This window comes from Siniperca chuatsi, linkage group LG13 (genome assembly GCF_020085105.1).
Source record: "Siniperca chuatsi isolate FFG_IHB_CAS linkage group LG13, ASM2008510v1, whole genome shotgun sequence".
Classification (NCBI taxonomy): domain Eukaryota; kingdom Metazoa; phylum Chordata; class Actinopteri; order Centrarchiformes; family Sinipercidae; genus Siniperca; species Siniperca chuatsi.
Window position 1 is genome coordinate 11,417,334 of NC_058054.1, and position 21,046 is coordinate 11,438,379.

Here is a 21,046-nt window from a genome sequence, read left to right on the forward strand (position 1 = left end):
CTCCCTCTTTTATATGATGGATCAAGGAGGCCATGACGTGTCTTCAAATTGAGAAACTAAAATTTACATTAATTGTATCACTTAAAAATATAATAACATTTGGTTTCTCTTCACTGATTATGTGATTAAACTCTTCTAACCAGCAGCTTGACTGCAAATGTTCTTTTTAAGCAGACATCTTTAACCTCGTTCTGTCTTAAGTGCCAACAACATGTATGTTTTTTAATTATTTTTTTGTTTGTACATCAGTTTTGTTTTTGCCTTGATTCTTAAATTCTTTGCATTATACTCCTACATCTAAGTATTTTTGTACTTTTTCTCTGTCATTCTTAATAATGTCTTTTTGAAATAGGGAAAATGTATAAAAAAGCCTTGAAAGAATAATAACAAAACTTGGTGAGTACATGATAAGCCAGATGAGATCCTTAGAGATGTAAGAGGCAGGATTGTGGCTCTAAATAAAACCTTTGATTTGAGCATATCTTTCTTAAAGCAAATATATTTACATATTAATATACACATCTCCTGACATTTTTAACAATTTCTTCTGTAACAGAATAAGATCTTCAATATTTGTAAAGGAATACAGCTCATTATGTGTTCATTTTTACAACGCTTTTAACTATATCTTTTTATGAGTGTCAACGGTTCTGTTTGGCACTTTTTGAAGATCATGATTCAACAAACACTGTTGCATTTGTGACTTCCATAGAATGTCATTTGGGCTGCAATCAAAGCCTCCCTCCTTCTCAAAAAAACAAGGCTATCTGTGTTTTTCCTTCCCGCTCATCTATCTCTCCACCTGGCAGTGAGGTGGCATCGACACAGAGTGACAGCCTCTGCATTCATGAGCACGTCATCATCTGCCCTCCTCACCAAGAATTAGCTCTTCATCACTCAAACCTTACAGAAGTTTCGTCGGGACAGGACATTTTGTTTTGAATCTTAATTTTAAATTTAAACGTCCTCTTATTTAGGCTAATATCACAATATTACAACCAACAATTTTGATTTTTTTTAACTTACAGCTGCTGATGGTGAATTCCCATTGGTAATTAATTAAGTGATCTCTCCCTATTTTCCTTAAAAATCCCTCCACATTGAATGATTTCATCAGTATATTTGTGTGAAGTCATCCTTCACTGCCAGCTCCTAGTGACTCCCTCCTTCCTTTCAGTGGCTCTATAGATTTTCTCCAAATGATAAATTGGACATGGGGAGCCACTGAGGTGTGACCAGGTGCCAAAGGAGTATAGCTTTTTGTCTTTAATGGGCCTAATTATGCTTAAGACCTTTAGAACTGTTTGGATAAGTTCTAATAAGGTATTGTGGGATGTAAAGGTGACAGTAATCAATAGAAAAAGTAATGCATACTGTGTTAAAACCCTGCTGAAATGACACAAACAAATGCATAAAATAAAGCAGTCACGTTTCAGAGCCTCAAAGTTGCATCAGTGTTTGTATGTCTTTCACTTTCTCTCTTTTGATTGAAGAAATGCATGGATTCTATCCCATCCATCACTTCCACCCCTCCCCTCACTTTCCACACACAGAAGCATGTAACGGGTAATTTCTAGCCCATTCTCTCCTGTGGCACCGTGGTGGGCAGAAACTTGTGCAGCTGACTTTATGCTGCATATCCGCACAACGCAGATTGTGTTTCCTCTCAAGAAGTCTTTTGTTGTTGTTTTTCTTGCGGTGAGAAAGTGGAGATGAATCAGTTGAACGGATACTGCAGCGCGTAAAAGTTGTGGATGGTTACTTTTGCGCATAAACATTTAAAGGACTATTTTATCTCCAAAAGTTGAATTATAATACAAGAGCAGGTGAAATTTTTCCCTCTGCAAAAATATCGCCCACAAGCAGGCTGGAAGCCCATCCAATCCGGAGAACACAGCGAATCCGCAGAGCGCAGATGATCGCAACTGGTGTTTGTGGCGTGGCGCTGGTGCTGTTGTTGGTGGTTCTGATCCCGGTCATGGTGAACACCGCCGGGACTCCTGCCCGCTACGAGATGCTCGGATCCTGTCAAATGGTGTGCGACTCTCACGGGACAGCGGCCACGGCCACGGCCAAGGCAACCAACCCGATCAAAGACAACCGTCTGGTTCAGTCGCTTCCAACGTTCATCCAAGGTCCTCAAGGAGAGCCGGGGCGCGTCGGGAGGATGGGTCCTAGGGGTCCGGGTGGCGAGCCCGGGCCACCTGGTCCTGCTGGTCCTCCCGGAGAGAGAGGGGCACCGGGCCCTCCGGGTCCACCCGGAATAAATGGGCCCACTGGTGGCATCAGCGCTGCCACTTACAACACAGTCCCAAAGATTGCGTTTTATGCAGGACTGAAGAAGCAGCATGAGGGATATGAAGTGTTGAAATTCGACGACGTTGTTACAAATCTTGGCAACCACTATGACCCCTCTACAGGGAAATTCACCTGTTCAATACCGGGGATTTACTTCTTTGTTTACCATGTGCTGATGAGAGGCGGAGATGGAACAAGCATGTGGGCTGACCTCTGTAAGAACAACCAGGTAGGCGATTCATGATATAATTATGTAACAATCTTTGAATTAGTTTTAGCTTTACTGTTTAGTCTTTGTTTACAACACACAGTAAGAACACATCGTTTGGTTAACACATTTTTACTTGTTGCATTTTTACGCACAAGCTTTACGCATAGTTGTCCCTAAAGACACTCCAAAGAAACATTTCCTGGACATTTAAAAACAACAAAATGCGCACAGTGGAGTTGTCTGAGGGTTGTTTTAAGCTTGAAATTAAAATGACAGGTGTGTCATCATTGATGGAGCTCTCAGCGGTTCTGATTTCAAAATAAAGACACGTTTCATCAACAGAAATGTCAAATTTGCCTTCCAGGTGAGAGCCAGTGCCATCGCCCAAGATGCCGACCAGAACTACGACTACGCCAGCAACAGTGTTGTCCTACACCTCGAGCCCGGGGACGAGATTTACATCAAGCTGGACGGCGGAAAGGCGCATGGGGGCAACAACAACAAGTACAGCACCTTCTCTGGCTTCATGTTGTACGCTGACTGAAACACGGAAAAGATCTGCTGAGGGGGCAAAGATCTGCTCTGCATATAGCTTGCTTCACTGCTCATGCTCAATTCAATGTCAGTTGGATTATTAGAGACAGAGCTCACCATTTCCATATTGCAAAAGAGTCCAGAAAGATGTGGAGGACGTCATGCGAAAAAAGAAACGGACTGCACTTTGCAATGAAGAGCCTGCATTGTAATTACAGAATAATAATGAATTGTAAGGGTACAGCATTTAATTATACCCGTCAAATTGATTAGTGTCGCTATTGCACCCTGAATGAATTGTTTAGCTTTTGCTGATATGTCAAACATACTGTAGCTGCTGTGGTAACACATACTGGGAGTGTAGACTGAAAGTTCAATGTATTGACTCTATTATAGATGCTAAAATTATACTCACAAAATCACCAATCTTCACAGTGTTGTTAGTCCAGTGTGCTTTATTTTTTCAAAAATATTTGATAGTTGTTGCATTTTGAGTGAAAATGTAACTAGTGATGCATGATTATAAAAATGACATTTCAACTCTGTGCAGCATAAAAACTATAGAAACTAAATCTGTAAAGGGTCATTCTAATGTTCATACTGAAGCGCTGTCACCAAATGATCACTGTAACTAATTTTTCTTGTCTCAATACGACAGCTGGTTGGGGCAAGAGGGAGGTCTGGTGGTTAGTCACCATCACAAAACTGGACAGTCACACTGACGGAAATGTTTCCTCGAGTTCCACGATGGACATCGATCTGCATGCAGGTTGTTAAGCCCTTCCAGATAAGACTGTCAGCTAATGTGTAAAATATCATGTACAATTAAATCCTCTGGCTCACTTTGTAATCCTCTCAGAAGATTAATCAAAGTTACATAGTTGTTCACGGTGCACTGTGGTGATCGTGCCATTGATCATGTGGTGAAGTCACCCTGTGAGGCCACCTGTTCCCAGATGAGAGGAGAACATGTCCTTCATCTGGGCCTGCCAGCCAGCCAGCCTCCCATAGACACCCAGACACCCACTGAGGGGCAACAGGACAACTCATCTAACACAGCCGCATTGTGTCGAGAGCAGAGCAGCATACTTATTACCAGCACGCTCATTATTTTCATCCCATAAAACGTGTTTGCAGAAATGTCACTTACAAATACAAAGAAAGCAACTTTGACATTGACATTGAAAAATCAATTAGCACCATATTTGTGAGCATCACTGACAATACACTTCCAGAGAAAAGAAAATGTTAGTCTGTGATTCACATTTCTAAAGACAAGAAAAAGCTTATTTTTGTGACATAACTGGGACCAAAACAAGATGGCTAATGAGAGGCACTGTGATCCTGCAAGGCTCCTTCATATAATTAGCTTACAAAGTGAATAATATATAATCACAAATACAAAATCAAGTTTTAATTAATGAGGGCCTCTACAAAAACTCTTTCAGCTGGATGAAACAACAGCCTGTAAATTATTTTCCATTGGAAAGATGAAGTTGCAAAACATCTTGCTACTGTTTGCTGAAAAATCTAACATTGACATTAAAGATTAATCCATGCACAAACACTGTAAGCTCATTGGTTTGAGGCTCCAAAAGCACATTTATAAATTAGTTTGGACTGTGATTATTGCAAAGATCTCAAAGTATTCATTGTGGGGTGTTCAGTCATCATCTGGAGATAAAAATAATCGCTACATCAAAACACCCCTTGTCTCCTTTTTTACTTTATTTGAAGGTCAGCCAGCATTTCGGGTTGTCGATGAGGATCTTATCCACCTGGTTCTGCGAAATGCCCCTCATCAGCATCTTTGGCACAATGTTGTTCAGGATGTGAGAGTAGCCGTGGCCGCCGTACTTGGTGAGACGGTTCTTGGTGTGGATGTCGTGTGCAACCACTATCTTGTCCTCGTAGCCCTCCTTCACAAGGAACGCCAAGCTGAGCGTGAACAAAGAAACGTGAAAAACGAGGGGCCTTAAACATAACACAACTGACAATTTCAGTTACAGAACATACTGTAACTGCCAATTTTGTCTTCCTGTGTTGTTAATCTTGTCTTTTGTATGTGCAGAAAAACATCTGACCAGAATGTGAATATTGTGAGCAGCATTCATCACTTCTGTTAACACACACTCCTGCCTCCGCTGTAGAGGGAGTTAAAAAAAACTGGAGGACACGCTCTTCTCTCAACTGGGAGTAAAACACAAAAGCAGCATTTTGCTCTAAATGATATACACCTGATAAGGACTCTCAAAGAAAAGCAGATCTGATCTCAAATTTGAACACTGAGGTTGTATTAAAATGTCCAGTGTGGACAATCTGGTCACACCCGTGTTCACTCCTGACATGTCTAATCACAAAAACAGCACAGAAAAGACCAATTTAACCCCGACCAGTGTTACTCACGCCTTCACTCTCTGGCTGTCACTGGGCATGTCCACCTCCAGGTTATACGGGTAGTTCAGCATCTCTGTTCCAAACAGATCATACTCCAGATAACTCCCCAGCTTCGCAAACTCAAGCAGTTCACCATCATCAAATATAGTCCTGCAGGAAGAGGCCAGAAAGGTGATGAAGTAAATGTACTACATCAGTCTTTTAAAAGAGAAAGTTTATTCCATTTCCCAGCTTGTTTGTTTAAAAGTTTAATTCAATTTTAATGTAGGAGTAAATACGTAAAATTCAATGCAATTTTTGTATCTTTCCTAAGAACGCAAAGTACCAGCGACCAACACAGCAGTGACTCAACTCATTTCTTGTGAAAAGCAGATCTAAGAAATATTGGGATCAACTATGGAATGATAAAGCTATCTTATTTAATACCATCTTTCTTTCGTCCTTCTGAGTTTTTAGTGAAAAGATTAAATTAGTATCTGAACTGATAAGACAAAGCAAAACATTTGTCAGTCAAGAACTGTTTTTCATTCTCAAACTGAATGTATATCATAAACCTTTACACTAGTTCTTCATATTTAAATAATTGACTCTTAACTCCAATCTACAGATATGGGTAATCATTTTCAGTTTTCACTTATTTTCAAAAAAATAAGTTTTTTTTATCAATTTAAACTGATTTCCACTGAGACTTTATAACTTTTTATATACTTTTTTTATAACTTCAAAAGTTATGTTTCTTGCTGCAAGAGAACACTGATCACTGCTGTTTACGGAAAACAAGATTTCCATGCAACAAGCACAGCTCAGAAAATATTTCCAGTAATGGAAAGTGAAAAGACAAATGAGGGGATAGTGCAAATTAGCTGATTATGCACCTGATTCTGTCTAAAAACACACAAAAAACCCCAAAGTTTAAGAGCGTTTGCACTTCTGTTGTTGTTCTTCCAGTGCACACAGAGCTAGAGATATTCACGTGGGAGATGGTGAAATAAATGAATAATCGTTTTTTTTAGTAAAAAAAAATAAATGTCAGGGATGGGAAGTGGGACAGGAAGTAGTGGGTCTTATAGGAAAGGTCGCCCTGATTTTGATTGCACCTAATAAAGTTGATATCTAAAAGGCTGGTTAAACTGCCAAAACAATTATGAAACCCCCTTTATTTCCCTCAACTAACTGTTTTCAGGGACTTCTCACCTGTCCAGGTGTGACATGACAATTTTGCCGATGTCACCACCGGCCTCCTGAAGAATCCGGATGACTTCAGCCGGAGCAGCAGGATTCCTACCAGGATGGATGATGACGGGGCAGCCGAGCTGGGCCTGAGCGTGAGCCGTGGCCCTCAGCACCTTCGTCTCGCTCTCTGTGATGGGCCAGCCGGTGCCGATCTCTCCGATCACACCACAGCGGATGTCTGTGCCGTCGGCGCCGTGAAGCACCTCGCTGACGATGATGTCTGTGAGCTGACGGGGCAGGAAATGAAGAGTCAGTTAAAGCAGGACAACATCGCTCATTAAGACTACTGACATTTTACTGTAGTGCATTAAAACAACTCTTTTCTAATGTCTGAGTTCTGTCCCTTTAACAGACTTGATGCACATGAACAGAGCATGTTAAGTTTGAATGATAATGTCAAAACACATGAACACAGAATGTGCTGAGAGAATGGGTGATATATCACATCGCACAACAAATTGATGCAGTTCTTCCTGTCTTATGATGAGACATTCAGCACCAGTGGCAAATTCCAGACACACACATACTGATTAAGTGTGTATGCCAGATTTTGGCCAAAGTGGCTGTGGCTACGCTCGCTCTCAGACTGGGCCACACCTTCTCCACACTCATTCTCTTGGTGGCCTCAGTGTGGGTGCAGTCCACATAGTACCCTGCTCCTGCGACGACGTGGACACCAGTGTCCTTGGCCAGCTGCCTAAGGGTGGGCAGGTCCCGGTCGATGCCCGTGGTAGTGTTCTCCACTATCGTGCCCCCGCCGGCCTTCCTGTAGGCCAGCAGCTCGTCCCGCACGGCGGCGGTCTCCTGCAGTAGTAGCAGGTTCTCGTGGCAGCTGTAGGGGTTTTGTCTCAGCCAGTGCATGTGCTGCATCTGGAACGGGTTCTCCGCCACGGCCTCGTCACCTGGAGGAGGAGGGAAGTAGCAGCACTCAAAGCTCATGGTCAGGTGCTCGTGGGTCATGGTGCGGCCCAGTTGATCCGGATCCACCAGACCCAGGACAGTCTGGACCTTCCCACTCATCTCTGACATGATTGGTGTTCAGGGTTTCCAACAACCTGAAAGGACACAACTTATTTATAAATGAGACAAAATATCAGATGTGGTGAAGTTTTGACAGGTCTGTGCAACATTGTTACAGATCAGACAGGAGAGAGTGTTTGCTAAAAGAGGCTCTGACAACTCATTGACCAGGCTGACTTCACATTGCATGCAGGAGAGGGACCTTTGGACTGCATAGTGCAAGGCCTGGTCCTTTTTAAAACTAACCTTAGAATCTGTCTAGAAGTTGAGTTTATGTCGTCCCTAACTAGCTACTTACTCGGTTTGCAAAACATCAGTAATAGCTGCAACATGCTAGTCGCAACGTTTTAGAATTGGCCAACTCGTTGAAATCAACCGAAAGCAACGTGCAGTAAACTCAGAGCTGCAGCACGAGGTGAGCGGATACTTAAAGTTCATCAACTTTAATCGAAAATGTATCTAGAGTCCTGAAAGACAGTTTGCTGACCTTGTTTCTGCTTAATGCAGTCCACTTCCACCACCAGCCAAAATCAAGGCGATTCTCCATTCACGGTGATAAGATGCGGACACGTGAAGTATCGCGAGAAATCACGAGACTACAATTCTGTTAAATCATCAACATTTATTTTTCAATATTTGTTTGGGAACTTATGCATGTTTTTTTCCATTAATTAATAGTCGTTTTGGCAGACAAAAACAAAAATTATCTGAAGATTAAGTATGGACCTGGAACCTTCAGTCTTTATTGTTATTTTAATATTTACAAAGTTTAATTTAACATATGACAACATATAAAAAAATACATGAATAAAAAGCGGGTACCACTCTCTAAAAAGTAACCCATTACGAAGGCTTTTTAAGTTGTAACTTAATTTTTTATTAGTGATTGATAAATTATTTACTAATACTTCATTGATTAGTTAAAAGCCATTAATAAGAACACATTTAGAGGTGGATAAACATCAGATACCCCCTGGTAATCCCAAAATTGTTATTATTAATGACTTATAACTGGTCTATGAAACAATTACATAAATGACTAAATAACCATTTATAAAGGAATTGGTTGCAACTAATAAACCTTTTATGAAGGGAGACAAATTTCAGGCGTGTAGGCACAAATCAAGTTTTATTACACAAATTCAATTACATGCATATAACTGTAATCAGCTGTCATTTAAAAATGGGTTGATATCATAGTTTTGGAGAACATGTGAAGATGGTGCAGAGCGTGAGAGCGTGAGAGGCTCTTCCTGTTTCTGTGCTCGTCACTCAGCAGATGGTCTCCACAGCAGCATTTGGTCTGCTGTTGCAGGAACTGCCCCATGAACAGTCACCATCGCACTGATCATCCCTGCAAATGGCTGAGCAAATGACCATCCACATACTGTGCTGCCTTTGCCATCCATTTGTCTGCAAGAGGACTACTCTGTAGATCTGACCAACAGCTGTGATTTAAAGCAAACATACTCATGTTCAAGGCTGGATAAATCCTTTTTGTCTTTATTGGCTGAGAGTGTAAGATGAGGTCATGGCCACATGCATTTTTTATTTGTGTCTTAATTTTAACAAGTGCTTTAACATGATCAAATTAACCTGCCAGGAGGCCCCTGGGGCAAGAATGAACTGTGGGCCCCTATGCGCACCCATCTCTGTTCTTCTGATCAGGGCTTGTTGGCTGTTCCTTATTCTGGGCTTAATACTACAGGAGACTGGTCTTCTGAAGTTGTGGCTCCTAAACTGTAACAGTGGACAGCTCAAAACTCACCAGTTTAGACTTGCTTTTGTTTGTTTCTGCTTCAGTTTCCTTTATAACCGTTATATTGTGTGTATTGTATGTCTTGCTTTTGTTCTTTATTGTAAAGCACTTTGTAATGTTTGATCTAGAAAAGTGCTATATAAATAAACTTTCCTACTTACCCATTACTGATAATAAGCTGACAAAATCAATACTGTCAGCCATTGTGACTGCAACAAATGGGAGAAAACAAACAAACAAACAAGGCAACAGGGATGCAAAATGAATTTACCAACTCAAAAATGATACACAGTTCTTATGGTAAATTAGTTTTTGGAGTGCTGTTCCTCATAAGTCCAGAGTGCCATCCCACTGCAGGGTTCCTCATTAGTGACAAGAGATTGTCACTCCCATTCATCTGTATGGCTGACATGTTTCAGACGGACCACAGGGAGATTCTGAAGGAGAGGTATGACTAAAGCAACCTCTCCCATGTGGACAGACCTCCTCATACATTTACAAGAATTTGAGTTTGATGCATAGTGTGTATACTATATGGAACCTTGTTATTATTTAATTGTATATGTTTGTTTTTCAGGCCTGTTATAAGAGCCATCAGATTTGATTTGAAAATGTATTGAAAGCATGGCCTATTTGCCTTTAACTCACCACTGAACTTACTTTAAACACTGCATTTTCTTTGTTCCTCTCTGCATTTATATATTTTAACATTCTTCATCTGCAATATACATCTTCATTAAGGTAGACAATGTTCGCAACCTAAAGAGGAAGAGTCTGGATGTCTGGATGTGACTGCAAGAGGGCCTGTCAGGATTTCAAGGTTCGGCCGAGTGCTGTGGTCTGGTGCCCTCTGCAGACAGAGAAGAGGCACATATTTTGCAGTTGCATGTGGTCCAAAGATCTAGCAGTAAAACATCGGATTTTTAAAATGACACACTGTAGCCCACAATTGAACTTAAAAGCTGAAATATGCACAACTAATACTCCTGCCTGAGGGGGGACCGGGGTGCTTCCAGTCAACTTAAATGACATGAAAGACAATAAAAGCCAGTGGTTGACTGTTGTGTTCTGTTTGTTGTTTCTGGTCTCTTATCTTGTTTTCACACTGGGTAGGATGTCCAGAGCCTGAAGCATTGTGAATCAATGGGCATGTTTGTTTCAAGAAATAACAGCAAGATAATGAATTGTGAGTACAATGAAACCGTGATGAATTGCTCTTAATAACTAAAAGATGACACACAGAGAGGAAAATGTGATTAACATTACGCTTCATTTCCAGATTTATACAGTGAAAGTGTGGGAGCATTTAAAGTAACTCTAATGTGACTTCCTCCTTATACTTCACTCCCTGTGAACTCTGCTTTTGAATATATATATATATATATATACAATTATGCAGTAAAAGAAACAATAAATATCAATCAAACATCAGCTTCAATAATAGGAAAAGCAATCTGTTTTGTTAAAACTGATGAAAAATAAGCTTCAGTTTTGACGTGAAACTCAGACAAATTAACAGATACACCTATACACCTCATGTCCAAAGTAGGAAAAGTATTAAGAAGCTTAAAATGTCTTATTTTATTTGGGTCAGAAAAAAGCAATGTATTGACATATAAACCCTATCCGCAGACACATCCACACAGTCCTGTGAGAACTCCACGTTGATTTCATAGAAGTTAAAACCAGACAAATATCATTATATCAGTCTAAAAATCTCCAGTAATTCCATCTGCATATCAGGTCAAGGCTGAGAAACTCTGTTTATAGGTACTTCCATTTTGTTTTCATTTTTTAATGGTGGATTCTGGTGTGCTCATTTCTTTCTTCTTTGTAACCAGACTGTTAAACAGGGTTAGCCAAAAGGTCGACTTGAGAATGACTGTAAAGTGATGCATAACACTCTGCATTTGTCACGCTACACCCAAGACTCTTGAACACTAAAACAATTATTCATGGTCCATTTTCATTGTTTTCCTTCTCAAAAGAATCCTTGTCACCTTTAGGTCTTGTTCAGCCTGCTGGCCGCCCCAGAATCTGGAGCAAGTGGATCAATTTCACAAGTGTATTACAAAAGGTAATAAATCATTCTACTCTCTTTAAAATGTAGAATGTAGAATGACAATATTTTCAGTTCATTTTGCTCATTTTGAAATATTGATCCTGATTGTCCATAATAATAGTATCATTATTACATTATGTCACATCCTTGATAACAGAAATACGTTATCATGATTGTGCTTTAGTTTAACTGTGTAGCAGTGATTGGAGAATGCAGTGAAGTGAAATTCATATGGGTTTGATAACTGCAAGTGTGACTGACACAAGCTGTCACACATGGAAAAATAAAGATCTCAGGCCAAAGGATATCACTGTCTCCAACCATCACATTCTTTGGAAGGGAAAATAATGTAAAACAACATGTTTAACCTAATCAATGTTTTCATTTTGTCAATTGTGACCATTTTTCTTCTCGCTTTCCTGTTCAGCATAAATGTGTGATATCACACATTAGGGCTGGGCAATATAGGGAATGTTATGTGTATCAAATCATACAGTACATCGTACAGTTACACAGTACAAGTATGTTGTCGTTGCTGTTTGCTGGTCATTTGAATGTTTTTTTATCCAAATGTATTCATTCACTTACTTGGCTACTTTTATACACGGATGACAGGAAGATATTTGGTGAAACTATAACTGGCCCGGCATTACAGCAATACAGTAGAGTTCAATGTTTTATGGTTTCAGAAGAGACAAACCATTTCATGTCTACTGGTTTATTTAATTAGAAACATACATTTCATGCGTTTCCTATGTTCCTAATACTCACGTTTCTTTTTAGCAATGCAGAAAATCAGTGATGCGACTTGTAGCTCTTATTCTGCTTGTTGTGTGTTTGTGTGCTGGGGGAGGGGAGTAAGGTACATAACATTGGGTACACTTGGTAGCAATTAGTGACGTTGTTTTTTTGTGGGCTTTCAGACACATATTTTCACATTGGGTAGGTTTGAAATATCAAGCTTCGTGCTTGTTGGTGATTCTCTGGTCCTAATGTGGCTCAAGGGGAATAAAGTCCCATGTTTTTTTATCCAATATTTGTAGACATCCACTGCTGTCTTCTACTGACTGTCAAGTCTATTCTGTGATGTTCCGCTTTGAGCATGTCCAGCCAGCTAAGAAAAGTCATCTGACTTGTGAATGACCATCATGCATTTTACCATGTAAATCAAGAATGTAATGATTTCACAGAATATAAAAGCGGGTGAAACATTTCAGTGAATGTGTTGTTATTATCTCATGATGAAGATGATGATGTTTTTGTCTACAGAAACAGCATGAAACAGCACATGCAATGTCAACAGGCCTATACATGCACACATGCTTGTTTTCTTACTTTTTATTTAGCTTTTATGCACTTCGAATAACATTTGTTTCATGAATTGTATATAAAACAAGTCTGTTATCATTATTTAATAAGTCAGGATGTGAATTTATGACATTTAATTATATTTAAAAATCATTCTAACATTTCAATTTCAATGACAAAAACATGAGTCAGATGTGCAGAACAGAGTCATAGGCAGAGGGCCTAATCATCATCATAATCAGCATGGACTGAAATGTTTGCATACATTTTCAAAAGCAAAAAGCATGATGCAAGAACTGCCACATAACCAAGCCATAGTTGTACAACTGCCAGCTTGTTAGGTTCTACAGGTGGCGAATCCGTAGCCAAGGCAAGCCCATTCACTGGTCATCTCCATGAAGCCCGGTGCTTTGTTGAGGCCACTCGCTAAAATCAAAAGATTAATTTGCGTAAACAGAAAGATGAAAGTAAAATCATTCCACATTTATGTATAGTAAAAGTGTGTTCATTAACAGAATAAACAATCATAGCAGCAAAGACTGAGTGGTTATATGCTAATTTTGGAATAATAACCCAGAGTAGCAGCATGTATGACAAGATAATTAAACACTATTAGAAAAAGACACTCACCTGTCAGCAGGTCGTAGAGGTTGCAGTAGTTGTGGCCATTGCCAAGAAGGCTGGTGAATGTGAGAGAAGCAGACTCAGCCTGTTGCAAATTAAATATCAAAATATATGAATTTATGTGTGTTTGATTTAAGGAAGTAATTCACGTTAAGGACTGAATATTAGTGTGACTTACAGACACACGGCAGCTGCTGGTCAGGATGGTGGTATGTAGGGTGAACTGTATGCTCTCAATGTGCAGGTTGTCTGATGAAGTGTGGCGGGCTTGGATGGATGCGTTGGTGGCTGAAACAAGCTGGAACGGAGGACAAAATGGGTGTTTATATATGACCTAATTTATGATCTTCAGAATCATACATGCATACTAGAAGTATGTGTTGCATCTCATTCCATGGGAATTAACATGCTGCTATAAAGGCCTCCACTCTTTTTTGAAGGCTTTCCACAAGATTTTGGAACTTGGCTGCAGGGATTTGCTTCTACAAGAGCATAAGTGAGGCCGGGCAGTGATGATGGGCTGGAAGTTGGTGTTCACATCCCAAAGGTGTTTGATTGGGTTGAGATCAGGGCTCTGTGCTGTCCAGTCAAGTGCTCAGAAAACCAAGGCAACCAATTGTCTAGAAATATCAACTTATGCTGTAACATTACATTTTTACAATTTGAGGGGGCCTGACCCAAACCATGAAAAACAGCCTCAGGCCAAATGTACATGAACAAAGGTGTTCACATACTTTTATATACTGTACTGTATGTTATCATTGGATATATTAAATAGAAAACCTCTTTTCTTCTTTAGAAGAAGCAACAGCACAGAAAATGAAGACTTAAAATTAAGATTTATAGACACGCTTTATGGCCCCTGCTTTTGTGATTAGTGTTGGAAACAGTTTACATCTTTAACAGCTTTTTTAAAAACCCAAAAGAAAGCCCCACCGACCAAAATGTAATACACATTCTTGACCAAGTCATTAACAACAGTTATAATCGTTTTAAAATCTGAATTAAGGGTCAAACAGGGCGTTGTGTGTTATATATACCCCTTTGTAAATAAAACTGGTTTTACTTCATGTTTTCAGATTTTGTTAAAGGTTTGTTTCATTCAACAATGTTTGCAAACACAAGTTAATTTTAATTACTGTAACATGTCAGCCACCAGAAAAGCAATAAAACAACTAAACTTACCGTATAGTGACATTTTTCGCAGCTATTCACAGAACTGAAGGCTTGAATCTGTTGCACCAGTTTGGTACCGACATCAGCACAAGGCAGCCCAAACAGCCTGGAGCAATTTTCACAGTTTGGACACATTATTTTTGCAGCAACAATTTGCTTCCAGCTGATGTTTTTATAGTATCTAATGTTTGGCATTCCTAGGTGACAGATTTTTTTTTTCTGAGCTTGAATACAAAGACACAAAGAAAGAAACCAGTGATAAAGGCAGGTTAGTGAGTCTTACCAGAGTGTCCTGCAGAAAGCATAGTAAGGAACAGGTACAGGGCTGGCAGCTGGAGAGCCAAACAGTCCTGCAATGAGAGCAGAGGCCAGCAGCAGAGGCCTCATGGTAGTAGGTTTCTTCAGTGTGGAAAGTGAGAGTGTGCTAGTTGCTGGCTCTGTAGAGTGAAGTGTCACTGCAAAATCTGAGCTTGTGACAGAGCAAGTGGATACATTTCCAAGGAAAACTCAGATCTAAAACGCTCATCACGAGGGCCAGTGAGGCGGATTGAAATTGATCAGATCAAGGATGTGAGCTATTGGTCTTGTAGCGATAAGACTCTCTTCATGCCTCAAGTCACAGCAATTAGAAGTAATGCCAAGTTATGTGTATGTGGTTGTTTGTGTGTGTTTACAGTGTTACATTATAGGTTATTTACTGTGATATAGGCAATAATGATGCCCTGGGTCTGAGATGTAGCACTGATAAAGGCCTGGTATTATAGCTTTTACACCATGGTTAAAGCACCTAAAATCTTTTCTCTAAAACATGAAATATATGTGACTTAATGAGAAAAAAACAAAGTTTGTAAATTTGTACTGTATAATACTAATACTAAAAACACCACCATATGCCAACAGAGGCCTGCCCACTAAGAAAAACACCAATAGAACACAAATACAGACATCAGTTAAGACAAGAGGAGGCTAACTACCTCCCTAGTTACCTCCCGCTTTTATGGATTTTACAACTTATTCACTCAGTTTAGTCTCCTTAAGAGGCCATTGACCTGGAAAAGACAGCCCTGCAAATTACTCAAAGCGTGAAAAATTGTTTGCAGGTCTGTCATCTGACCGCAAATTTTTTTACAATCTAATGCATGTTACTGGGTGTCGTCTTGTGACTGCTTGTCAGTAAGCAGAGAGGGAGGAGTTGTGAGTGGATGACATTCTGTTCTATCGGCATATCATTGATGTCATGTCACCACTGAGTAAACCCACATAATCTTTTCCTGTCCCCAGTTACCAGTATCCGTGAATACAAATGCTTAAACATGACATTTTTAGAAGCATTGCTCAAAACAGCTACTTTTCCCTCTGTCTTGTAAAACATATAAAATCCTGCATTAAAAAAGAACATATTTACAATAGAAGTCAAACAAGGCCCTTATGTATCAGCAGTGCGTGGAATGAAAAACCCTGCGATACTACTAAAAGTATGTGTTTTCAGGATCAGAAGAGGGCAGCGACAGTCTTAATGATCAGTCCAAATTCTGGTAAAAATGAAATGCACACATGAAGAGAGATGATAAAATTGCTACTTTTTGTTGGTACTTTTCTCAAGGATACATACATTTGTCTACTTAAGGGGAAGAACTGTTTCTAATTCAAATGTAACAAAATGATGCCGTTATTTGGTCATGAAATCTCAGCATTGAAACTTGGTAGGCTTTATAGGTGGTGAGTCCGTGGCCCAGGCAAGCCCATTCATTGGTCATCTCCATGAAGCCCGGTGCTGAGGTGAGTCCGCTCGCTAGAAACATTCAATCAAAACATTCATTCACAAACACAAATGGATGGAAATAGGTCATTCCACAAAATAAGCCAAAAGGCCATCAAGCCTGCAGTTGTCATAGTTTTGGGGTTTTGTCCTGTTTCCTGTTGTGTTTTGTAGTGTTCTCCTCTCCTCATGTGTCTTGTGGTTTTACTTCCTGTCTTTGTTTGCTTTCCCTCCAGTTTGGATTGTTGGCCCCGCCTTGAGTGGTTGCACCTGTGTCTCGTTGTCTCCCCTACCGAAATGTATTTAGTCCAGGGTTTTCCCTTTGTTCAGTGTCATTTCGTCTTCGTCAGTTGTGTGTCAAGTGTTGAAGAATCTCTGGTCACTGAAACAACCACACACACACATCTCACAAAGACACGCACACATAGGAAATCATACACAGAGACATGAAACCCCAGCTCATTAATCCAATTTGAAAAAACAATTTGCAGGGATGACCCACTTTTGCACTGTGTTCTGCAATTTACAACCTTTCAGCAACTGGATATAAAAGGGACTATATAATTGTCATATCTGCTATACCAATGACAGACCACACATAGACAAAAACTACAGAGATGCTGAATCTTGTTACAGACTCAATGTGCACATGTGTCAGTGGGTCAATGGTGGTGGTTCCCAGGTGATGGGCCAGGCTAAGAGTGATTTAGGACCCCTGCTGAATCTGGTGAGAATGGACACAGCATCCTCTTTCAGAATAGGAAAACCGGGGCACCCTCTTAGAACCAGACCAAGAAGACAACATGCTGTCACCTCACTGCCATGCAGTCTCAGCACCCATAAGGAAGGGCCTAAGGGCTTTGTGAGTTGCTAGCCAGGTGGGAGGTGAAAGCGGAGGCTAAATGTGTTATCAGCTGGTGCTGGAAGTAGAACAATACCAATCAGATATAGTTGGGCTGACAGCCAAGATCTCTGGAACCCAGCTCCTGAATAGGGGCTGGACTCTTTCCTTTTCTGGAGTGTGTCAGGCAGGTTTGGGGATACTCACAAGAAAGTTTCCTTGTTCCAAATTAAAGCTGCAGTGAATCCCAAGACTCTTCACGGCTGTGTAAAATGTGATCTGGCAGTCAGGGGTTGTCCCAAAGAAAAGAAAAAAATCACATTCCACATGACTTGCCTGTTTTTGGTGTGTGGCCACTCAATTCTCTATACTTATTTATGTCACAAGTCCTGTGATAAACCTTTTGTTGGGAGGACTCTTGAACCGTTAAAGATCCCATGAACGCAGCTATATGAGGCATCTCTTGCCGTTGGCCATCCCATTGTGCTCCTCACGATCATCTCGCCGCTAACAGCTCAATTGATCTGCCTACGGGCAACAGAGTGTGGAAAGTATTTGCAGTTACTGGTGGCTCTGGATTTGTGTGTTTCTACTCTGCACTAAAAAGTCCAACCAATAATGTCATCACAAATTTTTGTGATTGCATAACATAATTTTATGCCACTGGCCACCCTGAAAAATAGCTCGCTATTCTCATTTTGACTGCCCACATTAACTACAGATTAACTTGTTAATTGTATTACTTTTAAACATTTTCGAATAAGTATATGTGTTTTTAAGTGTCTTTGAGCAGAGCAAATGGGTAAATATATCTTGTATATGTATTAATTTGTGTTTTCTACACACACATTTTCTAAATAAATTGCATCTCAAAGTTTTTCCTCCATTGATTGGATTGCAACTGCATGCACAGTTTTGTAACAAATAAGGTCAAACAACTTGGACAAAAAGAATATGAATACATTTAACCTTGGCATGACTGCAGTGATGTTAACTCAGGTGAAGTCTCTGGCCTGAGTTAGTATGAGCTTGACATGAGATTTGAGTTTGTAAACTTTATGTCGCCATGGTGAAAAAAAGAAGGAGAATGATTGATATTTCGAAAATTGATATTCTTGAAATGGCTGACTTTATTAGCCATCAGTCAGAGGCGTCATTAGCAGAATTTGGCACACCTGGCAGTCAGATAGTCTTAGTTTAATCTCTCTTTTAGTGATGTAAAATAAGCCTTTTTTAAAAAAAACTCATTTGTTGTCTCCTTCCCTTTGCCCAGCCTAGAGCCAGGTTGTGACAAATTAGGGGCTCATATGGGATTGAACCCAGGACATTTTGCACTTGAAGCAAGAATCATAGAATAATTCAACAAAAATGAGGATGTGGAAGTCAGGGCAGAGAGGAAGAGAGGGTCGTCACACCACCTGTCCAAACTCTATTGTTTTATTAATTGTTCAGACTTCCCAAAACAACAATATTCCCAACCATTTGCAGGGTTGCTTGAAGGTAATCTGTCCATTCTTGTAAATCTGTTTTAAATAAAGTTGAGCCTCAAGGTCCACTTACTAGCTGTTATCCCAGGCTTTCCAACTGTCTTCATCAGCGGATGGAGTTTGCTCAGTTGTCATGGAGTCAGTCATCTATACTGACTTAAAAGTTTACAGTCCATTCAGACAAACCTGAGGCTTGGGAAAAGGAGAGGAGAATGTGATGGGAAAAAAAGGGGCTTGTATAGAGTCTTTTCAGAGGGATGACTCCCTCTCCAAGTTGCAAGATGGAAAAATACATATGCAGTGTGTAATGAAATTGCAACTTTTTATTAGTTTTTCTCAGTCTTTAGGCAGGGATATATATTCAGAGTATATGAGTACAGTGGTGTGAAAAAGTGTTTGCCCCCTTCCTGATTTCTTTTTTTTGCATGTTTGTCACCACAAGTAAACACAAAATGCAGTTTTTAAATGAAGGTTGTTATTATTAAGGGAAAACAAAATCCAAACCTATGGGACACACAACTTCCAAAAAGTTCAACTTTTGTCTCGTCAGTCCACAGAGTATTTTCCCAAAAGTCGTGGGGATCATCAAGATGTTTTCTGGCAAAAATGAGGCGAGCCTTAATGTTCTTTTTGCTCAGCAGTGGTTTTCGTCTTGGAACTCAACATTGTTGCCCAGTCTCTTTCTTACGGTGGAGTCATGAACACTGACCTTAATCGAGGCAAGTGAGGCCTGCAGTTCTTTGGATGTTGTTGTGGAGTCTCTGAACAGCTGAAGAAGAACAAAATGAAGACTTTACAGTGGCCTAGTCAAAGTCCTGACCTGAATCCTATTGAGATGCTGTGGCATGACCTTAAAAAGGCAGTTAATGCTCAAAAACCCTTCAATGTGGCTGAATTACAACAATTCTGCAAAGATGAGAGGGCCAAAATTCCTCCACAGCGCTGTAAAAGACTCATTGCAAGTTATTGCAAACACTTGATTGCAGTTGTTGCTGCTAAGGGTGGCCCAACCAGTTATTAGGTTTGGGGGGCAATCACTATTTCACACAGGGCCATGTAGGTTTGGATTTTGTTTTCCCTTAATAATAACAACCTTCATTTAAAAACTGCATTTTGTGTTTACTTGTGTTATCTTTGACTAATATTTAAATTTCTTTGATGATCTGAAACATTTAAGTGTGACAAACATGCAAAAAAATAAGAAATCAGGAAGAAATCAAACACTTTTTCACAACACTGTATATCAAGTATACGTAGGCCTAAGGGGAGCTACAGCTATTTATAAATTCAAATGTAACAAAATTACATAATTTGGTGATGTAATTTCCATATAGCTTGTTAGGCTTTACAGGTGGCAAGTTCATAGCCCAGGCAAGCCCATTGATTGGTCATCTCCATGAAGCCCAGTGCTGTGGTGAGTCCACTGGCTAGAATCAAAACATGGATGGGAATTAATCAATTAAAGTTAAGTGAAAGCATTTGTGGTCATAGACCACATTCTGCAGCAAACTGTTTGGTAAGAATGAATTTCCACATTTACATGCCAATGCCCCAATTCAAATCAGGCCATGATTTATCAGCCTACCAGTGCCTGTCATGAAAACCTTGCAACCTTACTGCACCCTCTAATTGTAAATGTTGTGTGGATCAGGAGAGGGCACTGTTGCAGTGACACCAGTCTTGACCACATGTCTAAACTCTGTTTACAAACTGTTGTTGTTTGTTGTTTTAACTGTCCCATATTCCTGTCCAGCTATTTCAAAATTGGAAAATTTGAGGTAACAACAGCTAGAGAACAAGAATAGAGGCCTGCGTAGGTCAAAGAGGTAGTCTCCAAAGTATTGTTCACTTTCCATGTGCAGGATGAGAAAACACATACACACACAGACAACAGGCAGGGGTGTATACAGTATGTATTAGTCTCCAGTATATATTATTATATAAACTATCAGAGACAGCCTAAGGGGGAAAAACTATGTTTTTAATTAAAATGAAAAATTATCCCATCATCTGGTCGAGTAATTTCAACATTGAAGTCCACTCGCTAGAATCAAAACATGGATGGAAATTAGGTCATTCCACATTAATGCCTAATATTCCTTATAAACAGGGAGGTACTGAATTTTATATTAAAGTAAATAAAGCAGTGGCACTGAAACAAATAATGTGAGCAATGATTATTTAAAATTGTCTGCAATATAACACAGCATGGATTCAGGATCATTTATACGTTATACATATATATAAAATAAAGTGATTCTGGCTGCTGAACTCACCTGACAGCAGGTTGTAGAGGTTGCAGTAGTTGAGGCCATCATCAAGAAGGTTGGTGAATCC

General features: G+C 39.9%; 2 protein-coding genes across 2 annotated transcripts; one reads left to right on the forward strand and one right to left on the reverse strand.

The window, feature by feature from the left end:
• Nucleotides 1–1,248: 1,248 nt before the first annotated feature.
• On the forward strand, nt 1,249–3,893 carry c1ql3b (complement component 1, q subcomponent-like 3b). The gene is made up of 2 exons (XM_044219960.1): nt 1,249–2,527; nt 2,874–3,893. The coding sequence occupies exons 1-2, from the start codon at nt 1,916–1,918 to the stop codon at nt 3,051–3,053; spliced, it is 792 nt and encodes a 263-aa protein (XP_044075895.1). The 5' UTR covers nt 1,249–1,915; the 3' UTR covers nt 3,054–3,893.
• Nucleotides 3,481–8,276, reverse strand: pter (phosphotriesterase related). Its single transcript, XM_044219959.1, has 5 exons — nt 8,181–8,276; nt 7,271–7,728; nt 6,635–6,900; nt 5,450–5,590; nt 3,481–4,981 (listed from the first exon to the last, which is right to left on the reverse strand). The coding sequence occupies exons 2-5, from the start codon at nt 7,700–7,702 to the stop codon at nt 4,771–4,773; spliced, it is 1,050 nt and encodes a 349-aa protein (XP_044075894.1). The 5' UTR covers nt 7,703–7,728; nt 8,181–8,276; the 3' UTR covers nt 3,481–4,770.
• Nucleotides 8,277–21,046: the final 12,770 nt, after the last annotated feature.

Coding starts and splice junctions, on each gene's coding strand:
- c1ql3b (XM_044219960.1), top strand. CDS start 1,916: ATGATCGCAACTGGTGTTTGTGGCGTGGCGCTGGTGCTGTTGTTGGTG. Junction 2,528..2,873: donor ACCTCTGTAAGAACAACCAG/GTAGGCGATTCA, acceptor TTTGCCTTCCAG/GTGAGAGCCAGTGCCATCGC.
- pter (XM_044219959.1), bottom strand. CDS start 7,702: ATGTCAGAGATGAGTGGGAAGGTCCAGACTGTCCTGGGTCTGGTGGAT. Junction 6,901..7,270: donor AGAGAATGAGTGTGGAGAAG/GTGTGGCCCAGT, acceptor CTGCCCCGTCAG/CTCACAGACATCATCGTCAG. Junction 4,982..5,449: donor GACAGCCAGAGAGTGAAGGC/GTGAGTAACACT, acceptor GTTCACGCTCAG/CTTGGCGTTCCTTGTGAAGG.